The following is a 15,776-nucleotide window of genomic DNA, read 5'->3' on the forward strand; positions in this document are numbered from 1 at the left end:
AAACAAACAATTAACTGCATCGTAAATCTAATTCATATAAAGCCGCTCCTCATACTTGATGAGTTCACAACGTACACCATCTGTTTTAAAACCTGGTTGTCTATTTTATAGAATCCGATCAACCGTTACATGTGTAGCGTGGCGTCGAGTTGAGATTAACTATGAACACCGCTACCAAGAAACACGTGCCAAATAGATCAGAAGGCGTAAGAAGCTCGTTCCAAATGACTCCATAAAATCCCCGAGAAGCCAAATATCAGAAGGCAATTAATGGACCAAGTCGAGTTATATTTGCTGGCGATCTCGTGGCATCGAAAGGATACCGAGATCGTGCCAGGATACAACCTTGGTTACAGAACGTAACCGAATTCGCGCGAAGTTACAATCGAAGTGTCAGTATAAGAATGGAAGCACAAAATAGCTGTCATTAGCACAGTCAAACAAAAGCACATTAAAACAAACACTGGTACAGTTGGTTATAATAATAATTGTTTTTATTAAACCAGTCGTGTTCTCGTGATAAATGTGAGTCACTACAGGAGCCCCCGCTAGAAAGGGTTTACACTTTCGATAAATAGCGGTTTGAATCGTGGGACTGATCGGCTGACGAGCGATTGCAGGACGGAGGAATTGGCGAACAGGAAAGCGATCATTGATCGTCGAGTTGCCAACGAAGGTCGTTTTCGGAGAACGGTACCAGGAGCGATGTGTTGTATTTATTGCTTGAGTTGGCATGCTACACCAGAGTGGTTTGTATCCAGAATCTGAAGATTGCGTTCGTGGGGAAAGCGGACCAGAAACGCTGCAGACGAAGGACGAAACCACGTTGAGCCAAAAGACCAGAAGCGACCGTAACGACCAAGTTCGAGACCAAGCGTATGCCAAGCATTCGAAACCAATATATCGACTGAGTGCGTTGACAAGAGCATGGGTGATCAGGCCAGCTTTCGCCAAAGTTGACTGAGGTCGACGGAACCAAACGGAGGTGGTCGAAGGCGTGGGCTCAGGAAACAAAAAGAAAATCAAAAAAAGAAGAGTGTAGCATGCGTGTAGTATAGGAGTAATCCTACACCGTATCGGTTGTTAACTGTGCGACTAGTCGAGGAAGCGTACGGGTAACCGTACTCGGCGACCGGAACGTGAGACGATAGTCTCGTTCGCGTCGCGTGAGCCTGCCATCTCATCCGAAGTCAAGGGCGGCGTGGTCTGCTGATCTGGACGTGAGACTATCATCTCGTCCGTAGACGGTGCAGATGACGCGTGCTGTTGACCGGGACGTGAGAATGAGGTCTCAGATGTATCTAGCGTGGGACCTGAAGAAGATTTAAGGATCCCGCTAGGTTTAATAGGTCTAGCATTGAATCTCAGGTTACCAGATAGGGCACTGTCATCGACGTGTGCTGGTTTGAGACGATCAACGCTGACGATCTCGACGCGTCCATATCGATCAACCTTGAAGGTCTTTTCGTGACGAGCGATCACGTGAAAAGGGCCTTCGTAAGGTTGTTGCAAAGGTTTGCGTACCGAATCTACTCGTACAAAAACATGTGAACAGGTAGATAACTCTCGAGGGAGAGCGACCTGTCGATGTTGTATTCGAGTTGACACCGGAGACAGCGTTCACATAAATGCAGACAGTCGACGGACGTTGTCTGATTTACCGAAATTAGGTCTGCTCCGTGGTGTGAAGAATTCTCCGGGCAGACACAATGTCGTGCCGTATACCATTTCAGCGGCGGAACATTGTATATCTGCCTTCAAGCTCGTTCGAATACCTAAGAGGACGAGCGATAAGGTTTCGTACCAGTTGTCGTTCTCGAGTGCTCGTAGAGCACTTTTAAGTTGGCAATGAAACCGTTCAACTTAACCATTTGATACTGGGAGGTAGACGTTAATGCGTATGCGAATGCATTCCGTACCAAGCAGCCGGTTCAGCGAGGAGAATAGTCCATAGGGGAAAATTTCTCGAATAAAGCGTGGAATTCATCGTCACGCGAATAAAAAGTAACAAGGATTCGGTACACATACATGTGAGTCTATTATATTAATACTATTCTTATCGTTATCCGTCATGTCGAGTATATTACATATTAAATATGAAAATATACGACAGACGTGGATAGATAAATCATAGACTCACCGAATTGGCTTCTTTGGAAGATTTGACCAGAAGCAGAGGCGTGTTCCAAAATACGGGTCACCAATTGTAGCGTGGCGTCGAGTTGAGATTAACTATGAACACCGCTACCAAGAAACACGTGCCAAATAGATCAGAAGGCGTAAGAAGCTCGTTCCAAATGACTCCATAAAATCCCCGAGAAGCCAAATATCAGAAGGCAATTAATGGACCAAGTCGAGTTATATTTGCTGGCGATCTCGTGGCATCGAAAGGATACCGAGATCGTGCCAGGATACAACCTTGGTTACAGAACGTAACCGAATTCGCGCGAAGTTACAATCGAAGTGTCAGTATAAGAATGGAAGCACAAAATAGCTGTCATTAGCACAGTCAAACAAAAGCACATTAAAACAAACACTGGTACAGTTGGTTATAATAATAATTGTTTTTATTAAACCAGTCGTGTTCTCGTGATAAATGTGAGTCACTACAGGAGCCCCCGCTAGAAAGGGTTTACACTTTCGATAAATAGCGGTTTGAATCGTGGGACTGATCGGCTGACGAGCGATTGCAGGACGGAGGAATTGGCGAACAGGAAAGCGATCGTTGATCGTCGAGTTGCCAACGAAGGTCGTTTTCGGAGAACGGTACCAGGAGCGATGTGTTGTATTTATTGCTTGAGTTGGCATGCTACACCAGAGTGGTTTGTATCCAGAATCTGAAGATTGCGTTCGTGGGGAAAGCGGACCAGAAACGCTGCAGACGAAGGACGAAACCACGTTGAGCCAAAAGACCAGAAGCGACCGTAACGACCAAGTTCGAGACCAAGCGTATGCCAAGCATTCGAAACCAATATATCGACTGAGTGCGTTGACAAGAGCATGGGTGATCAGGCCAGCTTTCGCCAAAGTTGACTGAAGTCGACGGAACCAAACGGAGGTGGTCGAAGGCGTGGGCTCAGGAAACAAAAAGAAAATCAAAAAAAGAAGAGTGTAGCATGCGTGTAGTATAGGAGTAATCCTACACCGTATCGGTTGTTAACTGTGCGACTAGTCGAGGAAGCGTACGGGTAACCGTACTCGGCGACCGGAACGTGAGACGATAGTCTCGTTCGCGTCGCGTGAGCCTGCCATCTCATCCGAAGTCAAGGGCGGCGTGGTCTGCTGATCTGGACGTGAGACTATCGTCTCGTCCGTAGACGGTGCAGATGACGCGTGCTGTTGACCGGGACGTGAGAATGAGGTCTCAGATGTATCTAGCGTGGGACCTGAAGAAGATTTAAGGATCCCGCTAGGTTTAATAGGTCTAGCATTGAATCTCAGGTTACCAGATAGGGCACTGTCATCGACGTGTGCTGGTTTGAGACGATCAACGCTGACGATCTCGACGCGTCCATATCGATCAACCTTGAAGGTCTTTTCGTGACGAGCGATCACGTGAAAAGGGCCTTCGTAAGGTTGTTGCAAAGGTTTGCGTACCGAATCTACTCGTACAAAAACATGTGAACAGGTAGATAACTCTCGAGGGAGAGCGACCTGTCGATGTTGTATTCGAGTTGACACCGGAGACAGCGTTCACATAAATGCAGACAGTCGACGGACGTTGTCTGATTTACCGAAATTAGGTCTGCTCCGTGGTGTGAAGAATTCTCCGGGCAGACGCAATGTCGTGCCGTATACCATTTCAGCGGCGGAACATTGTATATCTGCCTTCAAGCTCGTTCGAATACCTAAGAGGACGAGCGATAAGGTTTCGTACCAGTTGTCGTTCTCGTGTGCTCGTAGAGCACTTTTAAGTTGGCAATGAAACCGTTCAACTTAACCATTTGATACTGGGAGGTAGACGTTAATGCGTATGCGAATGCATTCCGTACCAAGCAGCCGGTTCAGCGAGGAGAATAGTCCATAGGGGAAAATTTCTCGAATAAAGCGTGGAATTCATCGTCACGCGAATAAAAAGTAACAAGGATTCGGTACACATACATGTGAGTCTATTATATTAATACTATTCTTATCGTTATCCGTCATGTCGAGTATATTACATATTAAATATGAAAATATACGACAGACGTGGATAGATAAATCATAGACTCACCGAATTGGCTTCTTTGGAAGATTTGACCAGAAGCAGAGGCGTGTTCCAAAATACGGGTCACCAATTGTAGCGTGGCGTCGAGTTGAGATTAACTATGAACACCGCTACCAAGAAACACGTGCCAAATAGATCAGAAGGCGTAAGAAGCTCGTTCCAAATGACTCCATAAAATCCCCGAGAAGCCAAATATCAGAAGGCAATTAATGGACCAAGTCGAGTTATATTTGCTGGCGATCTCGTGGCATCGAAAGGATACCGAGATCGTGCCAGGATACAACCTTGGTTACAGAACGTAACCGAATTCGCGCGAAGTTACAATCGAAGTGTCAGTATAAGAATGGAAGCACAAAATAGCTGTCATTAGCACAGTCAAACAAAAGCACATTAAAACAAACACTGGTACAGTTGGTTATAATAATAATTGTTTTTATTAAACCAGTCGTGTTCTCGTGATAAATGTGAGTCACTACAGGAGCCCCCGCTAGAAAGGGTTTACACTTTCGATAAATAGCGGTTTGAATCGTGGGACTGATCGGCTGACGAGCGATTGTAGGACGGAAGAATTGGCGAACAGGAAAGCGATCGTTGATCGTCGAGTTGCCAACGAAGGTCGTTTTCGGAGAACGGTACCAGGAGCGATGTGTTGTATTTATTGCTTGAGTTGGCATGCTACACCAGAGTGGTTTGTATCCAGAATCTGAAGATTGCGTTCGTGGGGAAAGCGGACCAGAAACGCTGCAGACGAAGGACGAAACCACGTTGAGCCAAAAGACCAGAAGCGACCGTAACGACCAAGTTCGAGACCAAGCGTATGCCAAGCATTCGAAACCAATATATCGACTGAGTGCGTTGACAAGAGCATGGGTGATCAGGCCAGCTTTCGCCAAAGTTGACTGAAGTCGACGGAACCAAACGGAGGTGGTCGAAGGCGTGGGCTCAGGAAACAAAAAGAAAATCAAAAAAGAAGAGTGTAGCATGCGTGTAGTATAGGAATAATCCTACACCGTATCGGTTGTTAACTGTGCGACTAGTCGCGGAAGCGTACGGGTAACCGTACTCGGCGACCGGAACGTGAGACGATAGTCTCGTTCGCGTCGCGTGAGCCTGCAATCTCATCCGAAGTCAAGGGCGGCGTGGTCTGCTGATCTGGACATGAGACTATCGTCTCGTCCGTAGACGGTGCAGATGACGCGTGCTGTTGACCGGGACGTGAGAATGAGGTCTCAGATGTATCTAGCGTGGGACCTGAAGAAGATTTAAGGATCCCGCTAGGTTTAATAGGTCTAGCATTGAATCTCAGGTTACCAGATAGGGCACTGTCATCGACGTGTGCTGGTTTGAGACGATCAACGCTGACGATCTCGACGCGTCCATATCGATCAACCTTGAAGGTCTTTTCGTGACGAGCGATCACGTGAAAAGGGCCTTCGTAAGGTTGTTGCCAAGGTTTGCGTACCGAATCTACTCGTACAAAAACATGTGAACAGGTAGATAACTCTCGAGGGAGAGCGACCTGTCGATGTTGTATTCGAGTTGACACCGGAGACAGCGTTCACATAAATGCAGACAGTCGACGGACGTTGTCTGATTTACCGAAATTAGGTCTGCTCCGTGGTGTGAAGAATTCTCCGGGCAGACGCAATGTCGTGCCGTATACCATTTCAGCGGCGGAACATTGTATATCTGCCTTCAAGCTCGTTCGAATACCTAAGAGGACGAGCGATAAGGTTTCGTACCAGTTGTCGTTCTCGTGTGCTCGTAGAGCACTTTTAAGTTGGCAATGAAACCGTTCAACTTAACCATTTGATGCTGGGAGGTAGACGTTAATGCGTATGCGAATGCATTCCGTACCAAGCAGCCGGGTCAGCGAGGAGAATAGTTAATAGGGGAAAATTTCTCGAATAAAGCGTGGAATTCATCGTCACGCGAATAAAAAGTAACAAGGATTCGGTACACATACATGTGAGTCTATTATATTAATACTATTCTTATCGTTATCCGTCATGTCGAGTATATTATATATTAAATATGAAAATATACGACAGACGTGGATAGATAAATCATAGACTCACCGAATTGGCTTCTTTGGAAGATTTGACCAGAAGCAGAGGCGTGTTCCAAAATACGGGTCACCAATTGTAGCGTGGCGTCGAGTTGAGATTAACTATGAACACCGCTACCAAGAAACACGTGCCAAATAGATCAGAAGGCGTAAGAAGCTCGTTCCAAATGACTCCATAAAATCCCCGAGAAGCCAAATATCAGAAGGCAATTAATGGACCAAGTCGAGTTATATTTGCTGGCGATCTCGTGGCATCGAAAGGATACCGAGATCGTGCCAGGATACAACCTTGGTTACAGAACGTAACCGAATTCGCGCGAAGTTACAATCGAAGTGTCAGTATAAGAATGGAAGCACAAAATAGCTGTCATTAGCACAGTCAAACAAAAGCACATTAAAACAAACACTGGTACAGTTGGTTATAATAATAATTGTTTTTATTAAACCAGTCGTGTTCTCGTGATAAATGTGAGTCACTACAGGAGCCCCCGCTAGAAAGGGTTTACACTTTCGATAAATAGCGGTTTGAATCGTGGGACTGATCGGCTGACGAGCGATTGTAGGACGGAAGAATTGGCGAACAGGAAAGCGATCGTTGATCGTCGAGTTGCCAACGAAGGTCGTTTTCGGAGAACGGTACCAGGAGCGATGTGTTGTATTTATTGCTTGAGTTGGCATGCTACACCAGAGTGGTTTGTATCCAGAATCTGAAGATTGCGTTCGTGGGGAAAGCGGACCAGAAACGCTGCAGACGAAGGACGAAACCACGTTGAGCCAAAAGACCAGAAGCGACCGTAACGACCAAGTTCGAGACCAAGCGTATGCCAAGCATTCGAAACCAATATATCGACTGAGTGCGTTGACAAGAGCATGGGTGATCAGGCCAGCTTTCGCCAAAGTTGACTGAAGTCGACGGAACCAAACGGAGGTGGTCGAAGGCGTGGGCTCAGGAAACAAAAAGAAAATCAAAAAAAGAAGAGTGTAGCATGCGTGTAGTATAGGAGTAATCCTACACCGTATCGGTTGTTAACTGTGCGACTAGTCGCGGAAGCGTACGGGTAACCGTACTCGGCGACCGGAACGTGAGACGGCAGTCTCGTTCGCGTCGCGTGAGCCTGCAATCTCATCCGAAGTCAAGGGCGGCGTGGTCTGCTGATCTGGACGTGAGACTATCGTCTCGTCCGTAGACGGTGCAGATGACGCGTGCTGTTGACCGGGACGTGAGAATGAGGTCTCAGATGTATCTAGCGTGGGACCTGAAGAAGATTTAAGGATCCCGCTAGGTTTAATAGGTCTAGCATTGAATCTCAGGTTACCAGATAGGGCACTGTCATCGACGTGTGCTGGTTTGAGACGATCAACGCTGACGATCTCGACGCGTCCATATCGATCAACCTTGAAGGTCTTTTCGTGACGAGCGATCACGTGAAAAGGGCCTTCGTAAGGTTGTTGCAAGGTTTGCGTACCGAATCTACTCGTACAAAAACATGTGAACAGGTAGATAACTCTCGAGGGAGAGCGACCTGTCGATGTTGTATTCGAGTTGACACCGGAGACAGCGTTCACATAAATGCAGACAGTCGACGGACGTTGTCTGATTTACCGAAATTAGGTCTGCTCCGTGGTGTGAAGAATTCTCCGGGCAGACGCAATGTCGTGCCGTATACCATTTCAGCGGCGGAACATTGTATATCTGCCTTCAAGCTCGTTCGAATACCTAAGAGGACGAGCGATAAGGTTTCGTACCAGTTGTCGTTCTCGTGTGCTCGTAGAGCACTTTTAAGTTGGCAATGAAACCGTTCAACTTAACCATTTGATACTGGGAGGTAGACGTTAATGCGTATGCGAATGCATTCCGTACCAAGCAGCCGGGTCAGCGAGGAGAATAGTTAATAGGGGAAAATTTCTCGAATAAAGCGTGGAATTCATCGTCACGCGAATAAAAAGTAACAAGGATTCGGCACACATACATGTGAGTCTATTATATTAATACTATTCTTATCGTTATCCGTCATGTCGAGTATATTATATATTAAATATGAAAATATACGACAGACGTGGATAGATAAATCATAGACTCACCGAATTGGCTTCTTTGGAAGATTTGACCAGAAGCAGAGGCGTGTTCCAAAATACGGGTCACCAATTGTAGCGTGGCGTCGAGTTGAGATTAACTATGAACACCGCTACCAAGAAACACGTGCCAAATAGATCAGAAGGCGTAAGAAGCTCGTTCCAAATGACTCCATAAAATCCCCGAGAAGCCAAATATCAGAAGGCAATTAATGGACCAAGTCGAGTTATATTTGCTGGCGATCTCGTGGCATCGAAAGGATACCGAGATCGTGCCAGGATACAACCTTGGTTACAGAACGTAACCGAATTCGCGCGAAGTTACAATCGAAGTGTCAGTATAAGAATGGAAGCACAAAATAGCTGTCATTAGCACAGTCAAACAAAAGCACATTAAAACAAACACTGGTACAGTTGGTTATAATAATAATTGTTTTTATTAAACCAGTCGTGTTCTCGTGATAAATGTGAGTCACTACAGGAGCCCCCGCTAGAAAGGGTTTACACTTTCGATAAATAGCGGTTTGAATCGTGGGACTGATCGGCTGACGAGCGATTGTAGGACGGAAGAATTGGCGAACAGGAAAGCGATCGTTGATCGTCGAGTTGCCAACGAAGGTCGTTTTCGGAGAACGGTACCAGGAGCGATGTGTTGTATTTATTGCTTGAGTTGGCATGCTACACCAGAGTGGTTTGTATCCAGAATCTGAAGATTGCGTTCGTGGGGAAAGCGGACCAGAAACGCTGCAGACGAAGGACGAAACCACGTTGAGCCAAAAGACCAGAAGCGACCGTAACGACCAAGTTCGAGACCAAGCGTATGCCAAGCATTCGAAACCAATATATCGACTGAGTGCGTTGACAAGAGCATGGGTGATCAGGCCAGCTTTCGCCAAAGTTGACTGAAGTCGACGGAACCAAACGGAGGTGGTCGAAGGCGTGGGCTCAGGAAACAAAAAGAAAATCAAAAAAGAAGAGTGTAGCATGCGTGTAGTATAGGAGTAATCCTACACCGTATCGGTTGTTAACTGTGCGACTAGTCGAGGAAGCGTACGGGTAACCGTACTCGGCGACCGGAACGTGAGACGATAGTCTCGTTCGCGTCGCGTGAGCCTGCCATCTCATCCGAAGTCAGAGGCGGCGTGGTCTGCTGATCTGGACGTGAGACTATCGTCTCGTCCGTAGACGGTGCAGATGACGCGTGCTGTTGACCGGGACGTGAGAATGAGGTCTCAGATGTATCTAGCGTGGGACCTGAAGAAGATTTAAGGATCCCGCTAGGTTTAATAGGTCTAGCATTGAATCTCAGGTTACCAGATAGGGCACTGTCATCGACGTGTGCTGGTTTGAGACGATCAACGCTGACGATCTCGACGCGTCCATATCGATCAACCTTGAAGGTCTTTTCGTGACGAGCGATCACGTGAAAAGGGCCTTCGTAAGGTTGTTGCAAAGGTTTGCGTACCGAATCTACTCGTACAAAAACATGTGAACAGGTAGATAACTCTCGAGGGAGAGCGACCTGTCGATGTTGTATTCGAGTTGACACCGGAGACAGCGTTCACATAAATGCAGACAGTCGACGGACGTTGTCTGATTTACCGAAATTAGGTCTGCTCCGTGGTGTGAAGAATTCTCCGGGCAGACGCAATGTCGTGCCGTATACCATTTCAGCGGCGGAACATTGTATATCTGCCTTCAAGCTCGTTCGAATACCTAAGAGGACGAGCGATAAGGTTTCGTACCAGTTGTCGTTCTCGTGTGCTCGTAGAGCACTTTTAAGTTGGCAATGAAACCGTTCAACTTAACCATTTGATGCTGGGAGGTAGACGTTAATGCGTATGCGAATGCATTCCGTACCAAGCAGCCGGGTCAGCGAGGAGAATAGTTAATAGGGGAAAATTTCTCGAATAAAGCGTGGAATTCATCGTCACGCGAATAAAAAGTAACAAGGATTCGGTACACATACATGTGAGTCTATTATATTAATACTATTCTTATCGTTATCCGTCATGTCGAGTATATTATATATTAAATATGAAAATATACGACAGACGTGGATAGATAAATCATAGACTCACCGAATTGGCTTCTTTGGAAGATTTGACCAGAAGCAGAGGCGTGTTCCAAAATACGGGTCACCAATTGTAGCGTGGCGTCGAGTTGAGATTAACTATGAACACCGCTACCAAGAAACACGTGCCAAATAGATCAGAAGGCGTAAGAAGCTCGTTCCAAATGACTCCATAAAATCCCCGAGAAGCCAAATATCAGAAGGCAATTAATGGACCAAGTCGAGTTATATTTGCTGGCGATCTCGTGGCATCGAAAGGATACCGAGATCGTGCCAGGATACAACCTTGGTTACAGAACGTAACCGAATTCGCGCGAAGTTACAATCGAAGTGTCAGTATAAGAATGGAAGCACAAAATAGCTGTCATTAGCACAGTCAAACAAAAGCACATTAAAACAAACACTGGTACAGTTGGTTATAATAATAATTGTTTTTATTAAACCAGTCGTGTTCTCGTGATAAATGTGAGTCACTACAGGAGCCCCCGCTAGAAAGGGTTTACACTTTCGATAAATAGCGGTTTGAATCGTGGGACTGATCGGCTGACGAGCGATTGTAGGACGGAAGAATTGGCGAACAGGAAAGCGATCGTTGATCGTCGAGTTGCCAACGAAGGTCGTTTTCGGAGAACGGTACCAGGAGCGATGTGTTGTATTTATTGCTTGAGTTGGCATGCTACACCAGAGTGGTTTGTATCCAGAATCTGAAGATTGCGTTCGTGGGGAAAGCGGACCAGAAACGCTGCAGACGAAGGACGAAACCACGTTGAGCCAAAAGACCAGAAGCGACCGTAACGACCAAGTTCGAGACCAAGCGTATGCCAAGCATTCGAAACCAATATATCGACTGAGTGCGTTGACAAGAGCATGGGTGATCAGGCCAGCTTTCGCCAAAGTTGACTGAAGTCGACGGAACCAAACGGAGGTGGTCGAAGGCGTGGGCTCAGGAAACAAAAAGAAAATCAAAAAAAGAAGAGTGTAGCATGCGTGTAGTATAGGAATAATCCTACACCGTATCGGTTGTTAACTGTGCGACTAGTCGAGGAAGCGTACGGGTAACCGTACTCGGCGACCGGAACGTGAGACGATAGTCTCGTTCGCGTCGCGTGAGCCTGCAATCTCATCCGAGGTCAGAGGCGGCGTGGTCTGCTGATCTGGACGTGAGACTATCGTCTCGTCCGTAGACGGTGCAGATGACGCGTGCTGTTGACCGGGACGTGAGAATGAGGTCTCAGATGTATCTAGCGTGGGACCTGAAGAAGATTTAAGGATCCCGCTAGGTTTAATAGGTCTAGCATTGAATCTCAGGTTACCAGATAGGGCACTGTCATCGACGTGTGCTGGTTTGAGACGATCAACGCTGACGATCTCGACGCGTCCATATCGATCAACCTTGAAGGTCTTTTCGTGACGAGCGATCACGTGAAAAGGGCCTTCGTAAGGTTGTTGCAAGGTTTGCGTACCGAATCTACTCGTACAAAAACATGTGAACAGGTAGATAACTCTCGAGGGAGAGCGACCTGTCGATGTTGTATTCGAGTTGACACCGGAGACAGCGTTCACATAAATGCAGACAGTCGACGGACGTTGTCTGATTTACCGAAATTAGGTCTGCTCCGTGGTGTGAAGAATTCTCCGGGCAGACGCAATGTCGTGCCGTATACCATTTCAGCGGCGGAACATTGTATATCTGCCTTCAAGCTCGTTCGAATACCTAAGAGGACGAGCGATAAGGTTTCGTACCAGTTGTCGTTCTCGTGTGCTCGTAGAGCACTTTTAAGTTGGCAATGAAACCGTTCAACTTAACCATTTGATGCTGGGAGGTAGACGTTAATGCGTATGCGAATGCATTCCGTACCAAGCAGCCGGGTCAGCGAGGAGAATAGTTAATAGGGGAAAATTTCTCGAATAAAGCGTGGAATTCATCGTCACGCGAATAAAAAGTAACAAGGATTCGGCACACATACATGTGAGTCTATTATATTAATACTATTCTTATCGTTATCCGTCATGTCGAGTATATTATATATTAAATATGAAAATATACGACAGACGTGGATAGATAAATCATAGACTCACCGAATTGGCTTCTTTGGAAGATTTGACCAGAAGCAGAGGCGTGTTCCAAAATACGGGTCACCAATTGTAGCGTGGCGTCGAGTTGAGATTAACTATGAACACCGCTACCAAGAAACACGTGCCAAATAGATCAGAAGGCGTAAGAAGCTCGTTCCAAATGACTCCATAAAATCCCCGAGAAGCCAAATATCAGAAGGCAATTAATGGACCAAGTCGAGTTATATTTGCTGGCGATCTCGTGGCATCGAAAGGATACCGAGATCGTGCCAGGATACAACCTTGGTTACAGAACGTAACCGAATTCGCGCGAAGTTACAATCGAAGTGTCAGTATAAGAATGGAAGCACAAAATAGCTGTCATTAGCACAGTCAAACAAAAGCACATTAAAACAAACACTGGTACAGTTGGTTATAATAATAATTGTTTTTATTAAACCAGTCGTGTTCTCGTGATAAATGTGAGTCACTACAGGAGCCCCCGCTAGAAAGGGTTTACACTTTCGATAAATAGCGGTTTGAATCGTGGGACTGATCGGCTGACGAGCGATTGTAGGACGGAAGAATTGGCGAACAGGAAAGCGATCGTTGATCGTCGAGTTGCCAACGAAGGTCGTTTTCGGAGAACGGTACCAGGAGCGATGTGTTGTATTTATTGCTTGAGTTGGCATGCTACACCAGAGTGGTTTGTATCCAGAATCTGAAGATTGCGTTCGTGGGGAAAGCGGACCAGAAACGCTGCAGACGAAGGACGAAACCACGTTGAGCCAAAAGACCAGAAGCGACCGTAACGACCAAGTTCGAGACCAAGCGTATGCCAAGCATTCGAAACCAATATATCGACTGAGTGCGTTGACAAGAGCATGGGTGATCAGGCCAGCTTTCGCCAAAGTTGACTGAAGTCGACGGAACCAAACGGAGGTGGTCGAAGGCGTGGGCTCAGGAAACAAAAAGAAAATCAAAAAAGAAGAGTGTAGCATGCGTGTAGTATAGGAATAATCCTACACCGTATCGGTTGTTAACTGTGCGACTAGTCGCGGAAGCGTACGGGTAACCGTACTCGGCGACCGGAACGTGAGACGATAGTCTCGTTCGCGTCGCGTGAGCCTGCAATCTCATCCGAAGTCAAGGGCGGCGTGGTCTGCTGATCTGGACGTGAGACTATCATCTCGTCCGTAGACGGTGCAGATGACGCGTGCTGTTGACCGGGACGTGAGAATGAGGTCTCAGATGTATCTAGCGTGGGACCTGAAGAAGATTTAAGGATCCCGCTAGGTTTAATAGGTCTAGCATTGAATCTCAGGTTACCAGATAGGGCACTGTCATCGACGTGTGCTGGTTTGAGACGATCAACGCTGACGATCTCGACGCGTCCATATCGATCAACCTTGAAGGTCTTTTCGTGACGAGCGATCACGTGAAAAGGGCCTTCGTAAGGTTGTTGCAAGGTTTGCGTACCGAATCTACTCGTACAAAAACATGTGAACAGGTAGATAACTCTCGAGGGAGAGCGACCTGTCGATGTTGTATTCGAGTTGACACCGGAGACAGCGTTCACATAAATGCAGACAGTCGACGGACGTTGTCTGATTTACCGAAATTAGGTCTGCTCCGTGGTGTGAAGAATTCTCCGGGCAGACGCAATGTCGTGCCGTATACCATTTCAGCGGCGGAACATTGTATATCTGCCTTCAAGCTCGTTCGAATACCTAAGAGGACGAGCGATAAGGTTTCGTACCAGTTGTCGTTCTCGTGTGCTCGTAGAGCACTTTTAAGTTGGCAATGAAACCGTTCAACTTAACCATTTGATGCTGGGAGGTAGACGTTAATGCGTATGCGAATGCATTCCGTACCAAGCAGCCGGGTCAGCGAGGAGAATAGTTAATAGGGGAAAATTTCTCGAATAAAGCGTGGAATTCATCGTCACGCGAATAAAAAGTAACAAGGATTCGGTACACATACATGTGAGTCTATTATATTAATACTATTCTTATCGTTATCCGTCATGTCGAGTATATTATATATTAAATATGAAAATATACGACAGACGTGGATAGATAAATCATAGACTCACCGAATTGGCTTCTTTGGAAGATTTGACCAGAAGCAGAGGCGTGTTCCAAAATACGGGTCACCAATTGTAGCGTGGCGTCGAGTTGAGATTAACTATGAACACCGCTACCAAGAAACACGTGCCAAATAGATCAGAAGGCGTAAGAAGCTCGTTCCAAATGACTCCATAAAATCCCCGAGAAGCCAAATATCAGAAGGCAATTAATGGACCAAGTCGAGTTATATTTGCTGGCGATCTCGTGGCATCGAAAGGATACCGAGATCGTGCCAGGATACAACCTTGGTTACAGAACGTAACCGAATTCGCGCGAAGTTACAATCGAAGTGTCAGTATAAGAATGGAAGCACAAAATAGCTGTCATTAGCACAGTCAAACAAAAGCACATTAAAACAAACACTGGTACAGTTGGTTATAATAATAATTGTTTTTATTAAACCAGTCGTGTTCTCGTGATAAATGTGAGTCACTACAGGAGCCCCCGCTAGAAAGGGTTTACACTTTCGATAAATAGCGGTTTGAATCGTGGGACTGATCGGCTGACGAGCGATTGTAGGACGGAAGAATTGGCGAACAGGAAAGCGATCGTTGATCGTCGAGTTGCCAACGAAGGTCGTTTTCGGAGAACGGTACCAGGAGCGATGTGTTGTATTTATTGCTTGAGTTGGCATGCTACACCAGAGTGGTTTGTATCCAGAATCTGAAGATTGCGTTCGTGGGGAAAGCGGACCAGAAACGCTGCAGACGAAGGACGAAACCACGTTGAGCCAAAAGACCAGAAGCGACCGTAACGACCAAGTTCGAGACCAAGCGTATGCCAAGCATTCGAAACCAATATATCGACTGAGTGCGTTGACAAGAGCATGGGTGATCAGGCCAGCTTTCGCCAAAGTTGACTGAAGTCGACGGAACCAAACGGAGGTGGTCGAAGGCGTGGGCTCAGGAAACAAAAAGAAAATCAAAAAAAGAAGAGTGTAGCATGCGTGTAGTATAGGAGTAATCCTACACCGTATCGGTTGTTAACTGTGCGACTAGTCGAGGAAGCGTACGGGTAACCGTACTCGGCGACCGGAACGTGAGACGATAGTCTCGTTCGCGTCGCGTGAGCCTGCCATCTCATCCGAAGTCAAGGGCGGCGTGGTCTGCTGATCTGGACGTGAGACTATCATCTCGTCCGTAGACGGTGCAGATGACGCGTGCTGTTGAC

At 46.6% G+C, this 15,776-nt stretch overlaps 1 protein-coding gene across 1 annotated transcript; it reads right to left on the bottom strand.

Annotated features, from left to right (window-relative positions):
- Positions 1 to 271: 271 nt before the first annotated feature.
- Positions 272 to 6,601, bottom strand: MS3_00007729 (uncharacterized protein). The gene has a single exon (XM_051216054.1). It carries the CDS (start codon positions 5,188 to 5,190, stop codon positions 4,540 to 4,542), a length of 651 nt encoding a protein of 216 aa, XP_051066608.1. The 5' UTR covers positions 5,191 to 6,601; the 3' UTR covers positions 272 to 4,539.
- Between the last annotated feature and the right edge of the window lie 9,175 nt (positions 6,602 to 15,776).

Source organism: Schistosoma haematobium, chromosome 4 (genome assembly GCF_000699445.3).
Source record: "Schistosoma haematobium chromosome 4, whole genome shotgun sequence".
Taxonomy (NCBI): domain Eukaryota; kingdom Metazoa; phylum Platyhelminthes; class Trematoda; order Strigeidida; family Schistosomatidae; genus Schistosoma; species Schistosoma haematobium.